General features: G+C 43.0%; 1 protein-coding gene across 1 annotated transcript in view; it reads right to left on the reverse strand.

Annotated features, from left to right (window-relative positions):
* The window catches only part of SCARB2 (scavenger receptor class B member 2), a 365,930-nt gene that overhangs the window by 7,801 nt on the left and 339,757 nt on the right, over positions 1-18,372 (reverse strand). The window contains exons 10-11 of the mRNA XM_053703403.1: positions 16,428-16,479; positions 15,140-15,298 (exon numbers count right to left, since the gene is read on the reverse strand). Coding sequence (XP_053559378.1) covers positions 15,140-15,298; positions 16,428-16,479 — 211 coding nt within the window. The remainder of the gene's footprint in view (positions 1-15,139; positions 15,299-16,427; positions 16,480-18,372) is intronic.

The following is an 18,372-nucleotide window of genomic DNA, read 5'->3' on the forward strand; positions in this document are numbered from 1 at the left end:
CCCCTACACACAGTCATGGGCAAAAAAAAGGGCACACTTCCCAAGGGAAGAAGTCCCCCAAAAACCTTAGCATCCATATATTGGATACACGTAGTAGAAGCCCCCACGAGAGCAAAACCCTAAGTCTCTTGCTGCAGGAACGGAGGAACCAGACACTGCATTACAGCTCCCCTCCCAGGAACGGAAAAAAACCCTACGATAGAGGCGAGACCCCTCGGCCACATCACCAACCCAGTTGAAAAGCACCTGGAGTCTACAGGAACATTGTGAATGCACCAGAAGACAGGTAGGGGCCCATTAGAGAGGCCTAAAGCCTGAGCCACAGTCACAAAGGCATCTCTCACAGAGCCCCAGCCCCAATGAAGAGGGCTCACGGGACCACAACTTCAAGTGAGAATCGAGCCGTCCACACCCATCCATGGAGAGACGAGGACCAGGCAAGGGTTCTCGACAATTGACGATGAAAAGATCCAATCTTGGAGAGAACCCTAACTGCCTCCTCCAAGGAGGAGCGAACCTCTAAGTCCGTAGATCTGAACTCAAGAGTCACAAAGGACTCCTGAACAGTCTGAGAATCACCATCCAGTGAAATGGATCGCAAGAAATCTCGTAGGCAAGCAGCAACACGTGATACACACAGAGGCAGGGTTACATCAATACCTGAAGGAAATGATAATCCAGGGTCCAGCTCGCCATCTCAGAGAAGTAACGCAAGGCATCACCCACAAAACTTCAAACGGAGTATCTAGGAAAAAGGGACAACTGCCTGACCCTCGAAGGGTTGCCCTCCTTACCCAACCTCGACATCGCTACTGACAAGCCACAAGGCTAGCGTATGACGCAACACACCAGAACAGCAAAGACGTAGTCCGACCGAGGTTAATAGCTGAAATAGACCACAGTCAGAGAGCTTGCAAAAGCTATTATTTAAAGAAAACTACCTTGAGCAGGCAAACGTTAGAGCCGCAACTCCCACAGAGGGCAGGGAACTCCTGCACACCACCTCTCAGAGTAACATGACTCTGAACAGAGAAAAACATGCCCACACACCTGACCAGACGATCCCTCACAAAAATTGGGGAAGGATGAAGCTCCGCCATCGCAAGAAAGAGCGCATTAGGCTAACGAGTCAGCGCCCGGAAGAACCTCAAGTGAAAACCAAACGTTAATCACCCGGCACATCAGACCAAACAGGTCACACACATCTCCCAACTTCCATGTAAAGGAAATAACGGTTCGAAGTCTCGGGAACCTGAACAACCTAGAGTCGTCTGCAGAAGCAGAATCATAGCCCAGGTGAGTAGCCCGAACCGACCACCCTTAGAGTGATACGCACAACCCTCCATCCGGAGAAGTTGCATATAAACCAGAGGCCTCATACATCAGTAGCATCGGAGCCCGGAGTCCATAGAATAGGCCTATAGGTATCCTCAGCACCATGAAGCGCCCGACCAGTACCAGCCTTTGTCCCGAAGGATCGATAAATGAACTAGAAACGAAAATTCTAATATTCAACAAGTGCACAACTCCCGAGGGAGTGCCCACGCCACCACGAGTCGCAAGTATTGGTTCCAGAGAAGAACATTCATAAAACGAATAACAGACCTGTGCTCAAGGAAAAACAAATTTAACACATCCATCCGGATAAAAAAATAAAATGAAAAGCAGCACCCATCGAGTGAACGCCCAAGGTGAATAAGAACAACAGGACCAGCCGAGTAGAGGTCCCATTCACCCAAGCTCAGAAAAGAAACTGAAAAACATTAAAAAAATAAAATGAAGATAAGGCGATTGGCTATCCATTTTGCCATCCAACTTCTAAGGCCTCGTATCCCTCTGCCCACAAGGACTGGGATCATCTAACATTGCCAAAACATATCTTAAAAGAACCCTAAGGCGAGCCAGCCTATAACGGAAGGCAAAATCATCCCTCCCCGAATCTGCTGGAGACCTCGGCTCCGAGATGGAGGCCCCTGAAGCCTCAGGGGCCAATGTTTCCCCAGAAGGCCGAACTGAATCGGGCGATCCCACGCTCAATGGGCCCTTAGGTTAACGGAGCATGGACAGTATCTTAGAAATACTTCACTTGGGAGATATAAATGAGACAGTGCCATAGAAATGGCCATGCGGAACCCTGCCATAACCTCCAGCGGAAAACAAGCCACTCTCCGGAGGAGTGAAAGCCATAGGAACACCTGCATGCATGGCCGGGAAAGGGTCTTGGGCACGCACCTCACGGGTCATAGAAACCTCGGAGGTGGATGGCGCAACGCACTCTAAGCTCCCAGACTCAGGAGAAGAGCGTACTCTAGAATGGCACCCGGAAAATAACTGATGGGCATTAATTATCCGGGCCATTTCATATTCATCACAAGACACATCCTCAGTATCGGAATCCTCCATAATCTTGGGATTACAAAAGACAAAACTAACTGGCACCCTTTAACACCCCCAATGGCTGGTGCACTCACCACCTCCTGTGAACCAGACAACCCACGAGCTAGACTCTCTCAGTCACACACAGTCAGCATACAGAAGTGAAAAAAAAACAAAACAACATAACCGCACCCGTCCCGAGGTGCACCGTGCCAGTCACAAAAAGGGCGTGTAATCTGGAAAGATTGCGTCATTAAAAGAAGGCCGTCATGTGCCGTAAAGGCCGTGAGCCTAAGTAAAGCTACACACTTGCAGATAGAACCATCTAACAAACATGATTAAAAGTCCCCCCTGTTCAATAACCCCCCTCAGGAGATATTAACCCATGATTCCATATTAAGATAAAAGGAGTCCCTCCTACCTTGTTTTGTTAACATTACATTCACATATCGAAATAAAATGAAACAATCTTACCGGAATCTACACCGTGGAACAGGAACATGGCCCTTAAAGTATGACAGATAGTAGCCTCGCTTCTGACATGGACTTGAGTGAAGGTAAGCAGCGAAACTCGTCAACGCTGATTACCAAAGGAGCTGATAATATGAATCTCACCCTGTATCTCCGGACTCTAATGCTCTCACTGAGAGGCTGACAGGATTACTTAAAACTCCAGTCCCATTGCAAAGAGTACTACCCTCCATAAGATACTATCTCGAACTTCTGTACACTTCTCTGCCAACCTCCTGTGACGAGAGGCAAATAATGACTGGGGGATGAGAGAAGTGGGGAAGGTATTTAAGCCTTTGGCTGGGGTGTCTTTGCCTCCTCCTGGTGGCCAGGTACTGAATTCCCAAAAGTAATGAATGCAGCTGTGGACTCTTCCCTTTTAAGAAGAAAACAACAATTACGCATTGTATTTTGTACTTGAGTACTCTGTGAATATTTAATATGATTTATTCCTGTGTAATTGACAGTTTTCAAACGATTTTTGATGCCCCTTAACAATACAATTTTTTCCTGCGTATTTATGTCTCAATGGTTTAATTATTCAATAATTAATTTTGTATGATTTTTAATTTACGATTTTCATTGTGCACTTCTGTAATGTGTGCATCTCCTTCCTATACAATAATGTAGTATACACCCCTTAGTGAGACACCCTGTTTTCAGGGTAAAAAGTGGCTTTATAGAATTGCACCAGGGAAATAGAAGTAATGGCAAACATTCTTTAATAATATGTCACCAGCCCTGAGACCTTTCGTTAATCGAGCCCTTAGTTTGAATTTCACGAGTACTAAATTTTTTCTTACGAATTTTAGTTAGTTTTATTTTCCTTCCTACTGCATCATGTGACAGCCATCATTCAATCACAAAATGCATATACGTATATTCTGTGAATCTTGCACATGCTCAGTAGGAGCTGGTGACTCAGAAAGTGTGCATATAAAAATAGTGTCCATTAAGATAATGGAGGTGATTTGGAAAGTTTAAAATGGTGTGCCCTATCTCAATCATGAACTTTTAAGTTTGACTTTAGTGGTCATATAAGCTAAAATGAGCTAATAGTATTTTGTTCAATGTTTGTGGCACAAATGATCATCATTAAATAATTTTATCTTAAAGTATCAAATTAATTTGTACTTTGGATAGTTTAAGTAACATACAAATTACCATCTGTTTGTTCGGCTTAGATCATTTAAGGCAGCAAAACAATTAGAGGAAAGACCAACCATTATGACCCTATAAGAAATAATTATTGCATCCACAGTAAAGGCACTAGGATCTCCATTCCTCATGCAGTTTTTTCTTGTCATCATTAGATCTATTTTCAGAAGCTCCAGACAATAGCAAAACAAATAGTGAAGAGACCTCTCCAGAACAAATCTTCTGACAACTTAGGAAATCTGCTTAAAGGACCACTCAATGCAGCTCAATTGCATAATTAACAAGTGCATAATAAAAAGACAATGATATAACACCTACTCTGAATTTTAAATAAGCAGTAGATTTTTTTCTTCTACCCTGTGAGCTTATGCACATGCTCAGTAGGATATTGTTCCTCAGAAAGTGCGTATATAAAAAGGCTACATAAAATTTGGTAATGGAAGTAAATTAGAAAGTGTCTTAAAACTGCATGATTTATCAGAATCAGAAAAGTTTATTTTGACTTCAGTGTCCCTTTAAGAGTTAAAATGACCTGTAATATTTATTGCATAATTCTGCCAAGCAGAAGATACCTGAACATTCTCATTTTGCAAGACTGCTGTAACAACCCCCCCCCACATCATTGATATGGATTTGCTGTCACATTGTCCAATTGGACATACACATGACACAGAATGGACCCTCAGGTCTTTAGAGCCCAAAACACTGCAATGTATTTAAAAAAACAAAACAAACAAAAAACATTTATGAGAAATAACTTTGTCCATACAGAAAAAAGAATATCAAGGAGATGGCAGTACAGTTTGGCTGCAGAAAACATTCTTTGGAGTCCCTGCGCCTCGTCGACCACCATCTTAGGGAGAACCTTACGTTATAAGAGGTATTAATTCTTCAGTTTGCTAACCTCTAGCATGGTCCTGGAAATTTTTGGCTTCCACCAAGCTTCTTTTCCAAACAATTCTCAAGAAGAAAAATCTGCTCCCTAGAAAGCTTTGGGAATAACTGAGCTATCATCCAAAAGTTTAAAAACCTTATGTGTCTAGGATGTTTGACAGTATTTTGCAATGGGGGTTGTGGCGGTTTAGGGGTTAATAGGGTAGAGGGGTAGTTTGCGATGGGGGATGTGGAGGTTTAGGAGGTAATAGTGTAGTTTGTGATGTGGGGGTTAATAAAGTAGTTTAGTGCAAATGTTTACTCCGGCCACACACTTTATCCAAACTTTCAGGTCGCATAAAAAGTTTGATTGTTAAATGCAATTGCGTTCACATTTACTTTCAACTTGTAAGATGAGCAGACATTGCCGCTCAACGCCACACATAGAAAATATGGGGAGCGTAAATTACCACAAGTTTGTGTAAAGAAATTTACGGTAATTTAACAGGGCACCACTTTTTATATGTATTCAAGTGTAAAAAACATTGCAATCTTGTGGTCATGTTTACGCTCCCTGAGCTAACGATAGTGTTCCATTCGTAATCTAGTCCTATATGTAGTACATTCTCTTCTGCAATTATGTGTGCACTGCATTAAACAGTGAATGGTTCTATAACCTTGCAATGTAAAAAAAATACACTGTATTCAGATTGGATCGAGTCGATTCGGTAGGTTCAAATAAAGATATTGATGCTTTTCTAGAATAATGAGATGGCGATATGTATAGGTGTCACGCAGATATGGTTTTAGAAAACTTTGTTCCATTTATCATGGGTTTTGAAACATACTGAGGCACTGTGTATTTAGTGCCCTGTATGTATCTCAAACCTAAGATTATCCTTTATTTTTACAGAGAGCATGAGTTTGCTTTGAGGTGTAGCCTTGATTTTTATTTTGGATTTTACAGCTTACAGAAGGTGCGTTTTGTCTAGTGAGGATGGGCGTTTTACATAAGTGTATAACGTTTGTAAATCACAAGATATTTATTGTGATTTTATGGTAATGGGATGATAATCTTGGGATAGGGAAGGCAATCTGCATACGTAGATTTGTGGAATGCGCTAATATAATGCTATAAATGATGATGCAATGGAATTAGTTACATTCTTTATTCTTCAGCATACACCAAAATGGAGGTAGACAGTTATAACGTTAGATTAACCAGTATGCATGCATTTACTGAATAGTATAGAAAGGTATATGTATGCATCAACAGAGTAAAGTAGAAAGCCGCCCTCTGTTATAAGTTAAAGGGACATGAAACCCAAATTTTTTCTTTTATGATTTAGAAAGAGCATGCAATTTTAAACAACTTTCTAATTTACTTCTATTATCTAATTTGCTTTATTCTCTTGATATACTGTGCTGAAAAGCATATCTAGATAGGCTCAGTAGCGGCTGATTGGTTGCTGTACATAGATGCTTCATATGATTGGCTCACCCATGTGCATTGCTATTTCTTCAACAAAGGATAGCTAAATAATGAAGCAAACTAGATAATAGAAGTAAATTGGAATATTGTTTAAAATTGTATTCTCTACTTGAATCATGAAAGAAATTTTTTGGGTTTAGTGTCCCTTTAAGTTTATATTGGAAATGAGTGCCCTTAGCTATAGTTTTTTTTATGTATAATCGCATTGTAATAAGTGATAACATTTATATGCTGATCTTTACATATATATGAAGGACAGCAACCAACTGATCAGTTGTGAGTGAGTGTGGATATAGATTGACAAATCCTATTGTATACTTCTGTTATATGTGTAACTAGCAGTGCACCATACAAGACTTTGTAAACCCCTGTAAGACTGTACTGTGGGAGCATTTCTGCTTCTCAGGGCGAACTGGAAATGTGTTCTCTGTTGTGACACTGCCGCTTAAAGAAAACCTTGGCTATAAACAAGGATTTTTTTATGTGTGAGTCGATTTTTGGCTAAATACAATTTATATGTTGTGACATATATTACAATTAAAGGGACATAAATAATACCTAGATATTCATGATTTAGACATAGCATACAATTTTAAATAACTTTCCAATTTACTTCTCGTTATCCTTTGCTGAAAGGTTTATCTAGGAAAGCTCAGGAACAGCAAAGAACCTAGGTTCTAGCTGTTGATTGGTGGCTGCATATATATATAACAATTGTCATTAGCTCACTCATGTGTTCAGTTAGAAACCAGTAGTGCATTGATGCTCCTTCAACAAATGATACAAAGAGAATGAAAGAAATTAGATAATAGAAGTAAAATGGTAAAGTTGTTTAAAATGGTATGTTCTACCTAAATCATGAAAGAAAATTTTTGGGTTTCATGTCCCTTTAAAACCAGGGTGTTGCGCTTCTTTGTGCTGTTTTACAGTATTGCTTTTTGACTTATCTACCTACTCCAGTACAGATAAACTAGGGTGAAAGGTCTTTTCACTCAAAGTATTTTCTAGATATATAGTTCAACACTACTAACAAAAAAACTTTTAAAAAGATGAGCTTCTGGAATCATCTCTCTGCATGGTATGCGTGTTCGCATGTCTCATCCTTCCTAAAGCTAAAAACATCTATTACTGTCAGGCAACAAGGATCTCAGCTTGTCAAACTGATTGGATGCCTAACGTCTTAAAGTACTATAATCTAGTATCATTGTTGTGTAAATATGGGTCCAGAAAAGAAAAACATTTTTTTTGATTACACAGTCCAAAAATAGCTACCCCTGTATGCCACTGCTCTTCTACAAACAATGCAAACATAAATACAATTCTCCTCTTAGCGCACCCCTGAGTTTACTTTAAATTGTAAGTATGGGGCCAGGCTGGACTTCTATCCTCATTCATGACACCAGAAGCGCACACCACCACACCAGGGTCTGACTGCTGGGCCAGTACCACCCAGCCCCCTCAGACCCTTATAGTGCCATTTCCAGCACTGGTTCCTGAGCTTGAACCTGGCTCGCTCCTAGGTAGTGTTCCCCTGCCCCCACCTCCACAATAAAAATGCCCTTAGAACAGCCTTAAAGGGGAAGTAGAAAACGGACTGGGCTGTGCACAGTAAAAATCAGCTTGTGTCGGGTAGCAGCACTACTCTGTCAGCCGGAGCCTGTTTGTAAGGGGTGACTTGACCATTGCAGTAGAAAGCATTGTGTACCAAGAGTGATCAAACCTTTGTTCATCTTTGCAAATGCTTTAATCTATCCCAACTTACACCAAAAGAAGGTGAACCTGAAAGAACTCAAGCAGGAAAGGAAGTGGTATACCAGGGGTACCACATCCTGAGGCTTCTGGGAGGCACTTTTCCCTATTCCAGGAGACAGAGGCCATATACCCACAAGTATTGATATAGTTTAATGAGAGTTTATGACATTAAGCACAATGATTTTGTTTTCTTTATAGACATGTCTGCTAACATCTCATTGTGATTGGTTTTGAGTCATAATCAGTTACTTATGTTATATAGCCCCAGAGATTTCCAGGTAAAAACATAAATTATGCTTACCTGATAATTTTATTTCCAGTGTGGGGAGGAGAGTCCACGGCTTCATTCATTACTTTTGGGAAATAAGAACCTTGCTACCAGGAGGAGGCAAAGACACCTCAGCCAAAGGCATAAATACCTCCCCCACTCCCCTCATCCCCCAATCATTCTGCAGAGGGAACAAGGATTAGTAGGAGAAATGTCAGGGTATAAATGATGCCAGAAGATAAAGTTACGGGCGAGAGCCGTGGACTCTCCTCACAATGGAATTTTTTTTATCAGGTAAGCATAATTTATGTTTTCCATCTTAAGGGGAGGAGAGTCCACGGCTTCATTTATTACTTTTGGGAAACATATACCCAAGCTTTAGAGGACACTGAATGAAACCGGGAGGGTAAAAAGGCGTACCCTAATCTGAGGGCACCACAGCCTGTAAAACCTCCCAAAAACAGCTTCCGCAGAAACAAAAACGTCAAATTTGTAAAACTTTGTAAAAGTGTTTAAGGAGAACAAGGTAGCCGCCTTACAAATCTGCTCCATAGAGGACGAAGCCACAGCTCTAGTTGAATGAGCCGTGATCCTCTGAGGAGGCTTATGTCCCGCTGTCTCATAGGCCAAGCGAATCAAGCTCCTCAACCAAAAGGACAAAGAAGTAGAAGAGGCCCTCTGCCCCTTGCGCTTCCTGGAATACACCACAAAAAGAGATGTAGACTGTCTGAAATCCTTTGTAGCCTGTAGATAGAACTTTAAGGCCCGAACCACACCCAGATTATGAAGTAACCTTTCCTTAGAAGAAGAAGGATTAGGACACAAAGAAGGAACAATTATTTCCTGATTGATGTTACTGTTAGACACCACCTTGGGAAGAAACCCCAAATCGGTGCGAAGAACAGCCTTATCCGCATGAAAGATCAGATAAGGAGGCTCAAATTGCAAGGCAGCCAGTTCAGATACTCTGCATGCCGATGCACTAGCCAGCAGGAAAAGAACCTTCCAGGACAGAATCTTAATGTCAATAGAATGCATAGGCTCAAACGGAACCCTCTGCAATACCTTAAGGACCAAGTTTAAGCTCCATGGGGGAGCAGCCTGCCTAAAGACAGGTCTGATTCTAGACAGAGCCTGAACAAAAGATTGAATGTCAAGAAGCTCAGCGAGTCTCCTGTGCAACAAGACTGATAAAGCCGAAATCTGTCCCTTCAAGGAACTGGCGGCAAGACCCTTCTCCAAACCTTCCTGGAGAAAAGACAGAATCCTGGACACCTTCACCTTAAGTAAGTCCTCCACACCTTATGGTAGATGTGACGAGTGACTGGCTTCCTTGCCTGAACTAGAGTGTCAATCACACTTTCAGAAAAACTTCTCTTGGCTAAGACTAAGCATTCAATCTCCACGCAGTCAGCCTCCGAGAAACGAGATTTTGATGTTGAAAGGGACCATGTTCCAGCAGACCCCTGCGACAGGGTAACCTCCATGGTGGAGAGGATGACATCCCCACCAGATCCGCAAACCACGTCCTCCGCTGTCACGAAGGAGCAATCAGGATGGCCGAAGCTCGCTCCTGCTTGATGCGTGCCACTACACGAAGTAGAAGTGGTAACGGTGGAAAAATGTAAGCTAGGCTGAATCCCCAAGGCACTACTAGAGCATCTATCAGCTCTGCCTGGGGATCCTTCGACCTTGACCCGTATCGGGGTAGCTTGCAATTGAGTCTGGACGCCATGAGATCTCTCTCTGGCGTTCCCCATCTGAGACAAATCTCTGCAAACACCTCAGGGTGAAGAGACCATTCCCCCGGATGGAAGGATTGCCTGCTGAAAAAGTCCGCTTCCCAGTTGTCCACACCTGGAATGTGGATTGCTGAGAGCGAGCAGCTGTGGGACTCCGCCCACTCCAAAATCCGAGACACTTCCCTCGTTGCTAGGGAGCTCCTTGTTCCCCCCTGGTGGTTGATGTAAGCCACCGAGGTAATGTTGTCGGTCTGGAATCTGATGAAGCTCAACGACCCCAGAGGAGGCCACGCCCTCAGAGCATAGTAGATTGCTCGAAGTTCCAGAATACTGATCGGAAGGAGAGACTCCTCCCGGGTCCATTTTCCTTGTGCCAATTTCCTTGAGTCTGTGGTCACATTCTCCCAGGACGGTCTCAGGAAGGATGTCCTCATGGACAGATGCTCTGAACGGATCCACCAAGATAGGGAGTCCCTGGTCCAAGTATCCATGGATATCCGCTGTGATAGATCTGAATGATCGCTGTTCCACTGTCTCAACATGCACAATTGAGGAGTTCTGAGATGGAACCTGGCGAAAGGGATAACGTCTATGCTGGAAACCATGAGCCCGATCATCTCCATACACTGAGCCACCGAAGGGCTTGAGTAAGACTGAAGGGCAAGACAGGTGGACTCAATCTTCCTGCGTTGTTGATCTGTGAGAAATATTTTCATGGACATAGAGTCTATTATCATGCCCAGGAACTCCACCCTGTTGCTGGGAACCAGGGAACTCTTTCCTGAGTTGATCTTCCAACCGTGAGATGGGAGCAATAAAAGAGCCCTCGAATGATCCTCTGCGAGGCTGAACGCCACCACCTGGACTAGGATGTCATCCAAATAGGGCGCCACAGCAATGCCCCTGGATCTGGCCACTGCGATAAGCGCCCCGATAACCTTTGTGAAGACTCCCGGGGCCGTAGCCAGGTCGAAGGGAAGGGCCAAAAACTGGAAGTGTTGGTTCAGAAACGCAAATCTTAGGAACTTAAAGTGGTCCCTGTGAATTAGAACATGAAGGTAAGCATCCTTCAAGTCTATTGTCGTCATGAACTGCCCCTCTTGAACTAGGGGCAGAATAGATCTGATCATTTTGAACGATGGAACATCCAGAAACTTGTTTAAACACTTTAGGTCCAGAATCGGGCAGAACGTGCCCTCCTTCTTTGGAACCACAAAAAGATTTGAATAGTATCCTAGACCCCTTTCTGCTTGTGGTACCGGTACGATAACACCTAGAGAGGAGAGATCCCTCACACATTTTAGAAAGGCTGCTCTCTTTTCCGGTCTTGAAGACAGGTTTGACAGGAGGAATCTGCCCCTGGGTGGATGGGACCTGAATCCTATCCTGTAACCCTGTGCGACAACCTCCAGAACCCAAGGGTCCTGAACGTCCTGCAACCAGGCTTCAGAGAAGAGAGACAATCTGCCCCCCTTCATGCCGATTTTGTCTCGGCGGGCTTCTTGTTCTGCTTGGACTTGTTCCAAGACTGGACAGGCTTCCAAGTTCCCTTGGACTGAACGGCTTTTGCGGCGGGCTGCTGGCACTGGGCCTTGTCCGCACGAAAGGTACGAAAAGTAAAACCTTTAGGCTTAGCCTTTTTATCCTGCAGTAGGAAAGCTTCCTTGTCTCCTGTAACCGTGGATATGATCGAATCCAATTGTAACATATCTCAGCCTAATGTCACTATCCCTTTAAGACTGCCTTTCCTGTTTCTGACACTCATGCTGTTTTGGGCAGTATTTACAATCAGCTTGCCTGCCTGATTAATCATTCATGCACCTGATTCCCTCAGCCTCTTTTTAAGCCTTCTCAGGTCTAATGTGCTTTGCATTAACTTTGAAGTTGTGTTCCTGAAAACAACTGAGGTCTGTGGTTGAATCCTACCAACATCTTCAAGCTTCAGTTTTTCCTATTTCCTCTGCCTAACATCATCAAATCGCAAGTATTCAAATAATTCAATTTTGTTACCTGGACACTGCTACTTAACAAACTCTGAACTTTATTATAAATCAAGCATACTTTTGGTTATCATCACTCTCTAATTATAACAGCATCTTACTCAGAACTGTATAACTATTCTCTGCAACAAGTTGTCATAGCTGAAATATCCTTCTACAAATATGTTAACATATTCAGAACTCTGCATCTATGTGTTCAGTTAAAAGCTTTCATGTGATTCTCCAATATATGCACAAACAGTAATTGATGCCTTTAAACTTGCAACTTGACTATCACCTGTGCTGCTCTGATTATTACTGACATACAGCTCTATATAATATTATGTACTGTGAACCTGCAACAAACCTTAGTTTGCATATATATGCACAAATGTAATTAATGCCTAAAACTTGCAACTTGTCTATCACCTGTGCTGCTCTGTTTAATTCTGACATACAGCTCTATATAATATTATGTACTGTGAACCGGCAACAAACCTTAGTTTGCATCTAAATGTCAATCTTTTACCAGTTTACTCTGAAGCCTGAACATTCCACATTGCTATATTTTTCTCTCATTGAATCCTGCAGCTACTCCTATTAACTAACTATAAGTCACAGTGAAGTCAGAATATATTGTATACAAATGTAGCACTCTCCATTTAATCTACAATAACTTCTAGCAACTATGAATCACAGAATATCATCTATCCACATCCAGGATACTCTTCCCCGGGTCAGGGGTTGGTGTCTTCAAATCCCTACCACTGCCCTGAGGGTCTGTGTCCTGAGCGCATGTACACCGGAACATGACACCAATCCTGGACCGAACAGAATCTTTCCTTGAAAAGGCAGGGACAACAGCCTCAACTTAGAGGTCATGTCCGCAGACCAAGACTTTAGCCACAGAGCCCTGCGAGCTAAAACAGAGAATCCTGAATCCTTTGCGTTCAGGCAAATAATTTGCATATTGGCGTCACAAATGAAAGAATTGGCGACCTTCAACTTCTTAATCTTATCCTGTATCTCGTCGATGGAAGTCTCCCTCTCGACCATATCACACAGGGATTCACACCAATATGTCGCAGCTCCGGCAACCATGGCCACAAAACAAACCCCGTGTGTTGAAACATTTTCCTTAACATGTTTTCCAACCTTTTATCCATGGGCTCTTTAAATGACGAACTATCCTTGAGAGGAATAGTCGTCCGCTTTGCGAGCGTTAAGATGGCACCATCCACCTTAGGGATAGTCCCCCACAGCTCGAGCTGAGAGTCCGGAATGGGGAACAGTTTCTTAAAGGAAGAAGGGGAAAAGGAGGAACCTAATCGCTCCTATTCATTCTTAATAATATTAGCCATCTTAACAGGAACTGGGAAGGTCTGAGGCACCACCCTGTCCTCGTATACCTTATCAAGCTTAGGAGTTGAAGGTTGCTCCGGAAGCTTTGGTTCTGGGACCTCCAGAGTAGTAAGCACTTGCTTCAGCAAAAAGCGCAAATTCTCCATCCTAAACCTAAAGTCAGGCTCCTCCGCAGCCAGAGGATGAGATGACATGGACTCCAACCCAGAAGGAGCCTCCTCATCCTTCGACCTCAAGTGGGCCTCGTCATCGTATAACGCCTCTGATATTTCCATAGGTGTAGACAACCCGTGGGCCGGGACGCCATGATACGCCCTACGCTTGTGCTTAGCAGAATGTGGTAAGGCATGGATCACTTTCGATACTGCCGTTTGCAGTTGATCCACTAAATCTGACGGCCAACGTATCTCTCAGGTAGGAGTAATGGTTGGACCCTGGGGTGCTGCATGTGCACTCGGAGATGAAAGCAGGGAACCCACCTCACAGGACGGGGAGCACTCAGAGGTGGACGGCTCAGAGTACTAGACATCCCCTTAGTTTTAGATGTCTCAACTTTATCAAGGCATGTGGAACATAGTTGAGCAGGCTGATCTACAAGAACCTCCTCGCAATAAACACAGGAATGAGACTTTGACGTGTTAGAGGGTACTCCCTCTTTAACAGAGTCCTCCATAGCTTGCACTTTTATTATGGACTAGACTAGCTTAAAAAACAGGCACCTTTATACCTCCAATGGCCGGGGCACTCACCACCTCCTATGACCCGGACTACAGAAACCACTTAGTCTCCTATGCCACTGATCAACAGAGGAAGTGAAAACTCACACCCGGTCACCTAGGATGCCTCGCAGGACCGCCCCTGCACTAAGGAGAAAACGCGCCAAAATCTGTCGTGCAAATACTCCCAGAAGTCAACCTGAAATTCCCCCATTGCCAGAGCCACATCTCTCACATAACACAGCAATAACACAATAAACAATATTATGTATAAACCCCCTTGTTCAATAATCCTCTCACTAGGAATATTAACCCTTGATTCCATAAGATAAAAGGCGCCACACTGTGACCCTGTCTTCTGTGTTATCATGTATAAAAAAATGAAACAATCTTACCAGAATCAATGCCGTGGAACAGGAACACGGCCCTCCAAGTGTGACAGGTAGAAGCATCACTCCTGACATGGACTTGAGTGCAGAAAGCAGGCAGCAAAACTCGTCAATGCTGATTGCTTGTGGAGCTGTTAATATGAGTCAGGATGGTTTTGCAGAAAGACTCTCCCTGCATCTCCGGACTCACTGAGAGGCTGACAGGACTACTTAAAACTCCAGACCCATTCCGAAGAGTACTACCCTCCATAAGAGACTACTCTGAATCTTCGGCACTTCTCTGCCATCCTCCTGTGACGAAAGGCAAAGAATGACTAGGGGTTGAGGAGAGTGGGGGAGGCATTTAAGTCGTTGGTTGGGGTGTCTTTGCCTCCTCCTGGTGGCCAGGTTATTATTTCCCAAAAGTAATGAATGAAGCCGTGGACTCTCCTCCCCTTTAGATGGAAAGCAGCATCCCTTTAAAACTTGCAAATCATATTTATTATTTTTGAGACTACATAAACGGTATAAATTGGTACTTACATCTTCCCTGGTTTTATTTGTGCGGCAAATCAGTACAATAAATATTATGCCCAATATAATTCCTAGGGCCATAATCATGAAAGGAACGTTGGCCACTACTCTGCCCGTCAGAAGTATCGACCTGAGTTTTTTAGCAGAGTCATCATCAATGACCATGCTCTGGAAGATGAAAAACAAGAACAGTGTTATCTGCTGAGACTATTAAAACTTTTAAGAAACTGTACAACATAAAAACATCAATCACAACAGATATTTTCATTACTGTATAGCCTATCAAAGGAGGAAGCCAGTAACATACACAAAACAGATTGTTTTCTGTAGATATCAGTATTTACCTGTGCTGCCCTTCTTACCTGTGGAAATATGGCTGCAAACTTTCCAAGATGGCCACCCATATATTAAGAAGTAACACTGCTATAGTGACAATGCACTGCTTGCACAATTATGTAGCTAGGGGCTGCTTGGGACTAAAGGACATTTGTGATTTTACTGCCACGGGGCTGGAGCTCTAGTCCCAGTACCCCCTAGGGCAGTGTTTCTCAACTCCAGTCCTCAGGACCCTTAACAGGCCAGATATTCGTTATATCTTAACTAGAGCACAGGTGAAATAATCAGCTGATCAGTAACCATGGTTACAAGCCTGCTCTCACCCTTCAGATGATTATTTCACCTGTGCTCTTGTTAAGATATAATGAAACTCTGGTCTGTTAAGGGTCCTGTAGACAGGAGTTGAGAAGCACTGCCCTAGTGGCTCCCGTGCCCATTGTTCTCCATGCAGATTGTTATACTCTCATTGTATTCCCTCCTGGGATAATGGTGATTGGCATACAAATAATTATTACTTGCACCATTAGAAGTTACAAAAGGGTTCAGCTTAGATTTTGCACCCCATAAAACATAGCACCGTATAAAAAAAATACAAATACTAGTACACCTGATAAAACACCCATATTGTACACTCCCACAGACCGAGAAACGGGTAGTAAATTGAGTGTATTGAACTATTTTATTTGTTTTAATACATTTTGTATTGTTATTTTTTATAAAAAGAATATTTGTTAAAGACTGGCTGCTGGTCTACAGTGAGTTGAGCTGGGCAACTTAGAGGGTCCAGCATAAGCATAGACAGCATTCATTTGATGGCTCCAAATACATGAGTAACTATCAGAATCAGAAGTCAGTTTCAGAAGTCAGGAAAAACTTGTATCTTTAAATATGTACACACTACATTATACTTTACAAATGTGTATATATTTTATTCCATAATACAGTATTTATTTGTACTTACCTCATTAAGGTACATCACAGGAAAGAACAGGGTCTTTAGATTTTCAGTAGTTCTGGGTAAAATGAAAAATAACACACATTTCACCAAACTTTACACTTGAAATGTAAGGAGAAATCACTAGCTCTGAGAACTACGCATTTCTACCCAACCCACAGAGAGAAATATACAAAAGGTTCGATCTCAGAGGTACATCCAGAAGCTGATTGTAATAATATAATACAACGTACGAGAACATGACTAATCTATTGTGCACACAAATAAAGTGTGGACAGAATTATCTTCTTTGATTGCAACGGCCCCAATATATTCATTCTTTGCAGTTGATATCAAACTAATGACAAGGAAGCTCAGAATTACTTGGCAAACTATTTAATTATTTTATTCTGTTAGCAAAACAATAGAAAACATAAATTATGCTTACCTGATAATTTTCTTTTCTTCAGATGGAAAGAGTCGACATCTGCATTCATTACTTTTGGGAAATTCAGAACCTGGCCACCAGGAGGAGGCAAAGACACCCCAGCCAAAGGCTTACATACCTCTCCCACTTCCCTCATCCCCCAGTCATTCTGCCGAGGAACAAGGAACAGTAGAAGAAATATCAGGGTGAAAAGGTTCCAGTAGAATAAAAAATAACAGACGCCACATAGAAAAACACGTGCGGGGAGCTGTGGACTCTTTCCATCTGAAGAAAAGAAAATTATCAGGTAAGCATACTTTATGTTTTTCTTCATAAATGGAAAGAGTCCACAGCTGCAGTCATTACTTTTGGGAAATCAATACCCAAGCTATAGAGGACACTGAATGCAAAATGGGAGGTCACATAAGGCGGCCCATTCTGAGGGCACCAGATCTACAAATCCTACCCAAAAAACCATGCTTCGTCCAAAGCCGATAAAGCTTAGAAAAAGTAAAAGGCCCCATGGACACTGACCCGCAGATAGTCCATAAGACCTTGCTAGAGAACGCAGAAAGGACTCGACTGAGCCAACCCGCCTCCAGGAAACACCGTCGCCCAGCAGTCGGTCCCCAACGTCCCACCCCTTACTAGAGAAAGGGATCAAGCACCAAAAACTCCTAAAAGAGGAGAAAACATGAAAGAAAAAATCAAGGATCCCCGAAGGAGCCCCAAATAAAGTGCAACCGGTTCCAAATGAAAAAAGGAACCCCGAGAACCCAGCTCACAGAGACCTGAAACGGTCTAGAGAAACAGACAGGCAACGAGAAACCACGGAACCCACAGTGGGTATGCAAACTCTCAGCCTTCAGGTAGTGAAGCCACTAAGCTCACCACTAGACCAAAACAGCAGGTCAGACCCCGGAATACACAGAAACCACAGGGTTAAGACCAGGAACAGAAACCGAGAAGAAAACTTCTCCTAAATGCAATGAAACTGCATCTTAAAAGACAACTGAAGACAGAGTCCTCAAGTAACAGATAACTCAGAATATCGAAATATTCACAGATTGAACACGTGCAGCAAGCCCAGATAAGTGAACACCTAAATCAACCCACACGCTAGTCATACCAGGATGACTCTGAAAAAGAATACTTGCCAGCAAGTAAGAGCAGCTGAAAAGAGATATCAAATCCTAATGGCCAGACTGCTAAACATCCACTAAACAGTGGGCACATCACAGGCTATCCAAACGCCATCAGTCCTTCTCAAATATAGTGAACATAGAGAAAGCACAAAACCTCAAGACGGCTCACCAAACCTTAAAAGGCCCAAGGACGACCACATATCTCAGATCCTGCTCCACACCGGACCAGCCCAAGCAACAGGCAGGTCTGAAAAACAGGGGAACAGAAAGGACCCCAAACACCAACCCCTAGGGAAGGACGAAATGGGGTAAACTCGTCACCCCCACAGAACTGAGGTGCTAAACCAAGCGCTCCCTCAAATAGGTATTGCCAGGGGCGTATTACTGCCTAGGCCGACAA

Source organism: Bombina bombina, chromosome 2 (genome assembly GCF_027579735.1).
Source record: "Bombina bombina isolate aBomBom1 chromosome 2, aBomBom1.pri, whole genome shotgun sequence".
NCBI classification, from domain to species: domain Eukaryota; kingdom Metazoa; phylum Chordata; class Amphibia; order Anura; family Bombinatoridae; genus Bombina; species Bombina bombina.